The sequence below is a fragment of the Protobothrops mucrosquamatus genome, unplaced genomic scaffold (genome assembly GCF_001527695.2).
Source record: "Protobothrops mucrosquamatus isolate PMUCROS unplaced genomic scaffold, P.Mucros_1.0 scaffold301, whole genome shotgun sequence".
In the NCBI taxonomy this organism is placed as follows: domain Eukaryota; kingdom Metazoa; phylum Chordata; class Lepidosauria; order Squamata; family Viperidae; genus Protobothrops; species Protobothrops mucrosquamatus.
The window spans coordinates 1,177,395-1,179,143 of NW_015386644.1; the positions used below are offsets into that span (position 1 = coordinate 1,177,395).

The following is a 1,749-nucleotide window of genomic DNA, read 5'->3' on the forward strand; positions in this document are numbered from 1 at the left end:
TAAAAATCAGTCACAGCTCCCTTTTATTAATTTTCATGAACTATGAGTTCCACTTATATGAATCCTTTGTGACCGTATTTGCCAATTTTCTTAAGACTTGCTGAAAGAAGCTGACAGGATCCAGACTCAGTCAAGCTTTCCAGATTACTGCAGGAACCCAACTGTCTCCCTGTAGATTCTCCCCTCAGACCAAGTGTTGGCCTGTAAGAAAAGCTAAGGCTTGGCCTTAGTGTTTTCACTGAGATTGCATACGTTCTTGCCTGCCTTATATATTATTAATTAAATACTATGAGACGAAACTTTCTTTTGACTCTCTTATCCTAGCAACAGGAAACAGACGTAGACTTATTTTATGCTCTCCGGAGACATGGCTAAGTTGGATGTTGTCTGAGAAAGCAATCTTTTCTGATGCAATTCCTCCCATTTTTTTCTGTTGGCCACCACAGAGTCCAGCATAGGCTTCAGTTTTCCATTCACTTTCACCAAGGCCTGAGAGAAAGCACAAAAGAAGCAATTGTGAATTATTAGGTTAAGATGTCGGTTCCAGTTCAGATAAAATGGAATATTTGCTCACAGACTCCATGGGAGAGACTTTCTTCTAGAGCATTTAATGGACAGTATTGTTGCACAACATAGTCTAAAACATTAAAAGAAATTCTGAAGGAGACAGGGGGAGATAGCTAATATGTCCTGGTGGAAAATGAGATAAATCAACCAGTAAAAATGTCTTATCTAAACAAGCAGTTAGTCTCTTATCAAATCTTGACAGTGAGGCTCTCAATAGAATAGTTTTTCCACTTTATTCTAACAAAAAATGGTGAGATAAGTTTTATGTGAGAGCAATTGACCAAAGATGGTCCAACCCTTAAGCCAATTAGATATTTGTCCAGGGACTCCCTGGCCTTAGTCTTATTCTAATCATTGTAATGGAGGAGGATGGGCAACATGTTCTGTATTTGGCCATGGTAGACTAGCTGGTAGGCTACAGAAGCCTAGTAACTTTAAGAGGCAGGGCTGAAGTATGTTTAGCAATTTGGGTGCTTTGTAAGGATGAGTTTGGGAGTGTGTAAACCTGACACCTGGCCTATATACTGATGCCCATCCTTAGGATTTTTTTTTAATTCCACAACTGCATTGCCAACGTTTAGGCAATTTCCTGTCAAATTTCAGCAGCCCAATCTCAGAGTCATATGGGGCTGCAAAGAACTTGGATCAACAGGCTGCCCTATTGTTACATGACGCGGACACAAGTAGGTCTGATTGCCTCAGCATGGTTTTTTTCAAAGACTTTCCCCACTTGGGTCTCCAATTATGTGTAAACACATAACATTCAAAGTATGTGAATATGCATGCAGAGATTAAGAAGGGAAATTTTGTGAACTAGGTGGGCCAAGTCTTTTGGACAACTTTGAGATTTTAGGGATTTTTGAAACTGCCTCTTTGAAATATTTTACATAGCCCTATGAAATTAAGAGGCACTGGTGGATTTTGCTTCCTCTGAACAATTTCCCAAATGCAGTTATTTTTACTTTTACATTCAAAAGGGCCTAGCTGTATCTACAATGCTGAAAGGCGTGTATTAGCAGCTAAGCATGTAACTCCTATCAAGTAAATGAGGATTAGGAAACAGTTTAAGAAGTTAGAAAGGACAGCCTTCTTAATCTAGAATCAATGTCTAGATCAATTTTATCAAGCATGTTAGTTTGGAAATTCTGGGAGTTGAAGCCCAACAATCTTAAAAGTTGGTGA

At 39.0% G+C, this 1,749-nt stretch overlaps 1 protein-coding gene across 1 annotated transcript in view; it reads right to left on the minus strand.

Annotated features, from left to right (window-relative positions):
- Nucleotides 1-345: 345 nt before the first annotated feature.
- The window catches only part of PDE11A (phosphodiesterase 11A), a 100,466-nt gene continuing 99,062 nt past the window's right edge, over nucleotides 346-1,749 (minus strand). The window contains exon 18 of the mRNA XM_015814979.1: nucleotides 346-489. Within this exon, the coding sequence (XP_015670465.1) occupies nucleotides 346-489 (144 nt within the window). The remainder of the gene's footprint in view (nucleotides 490-1,749) is intronic.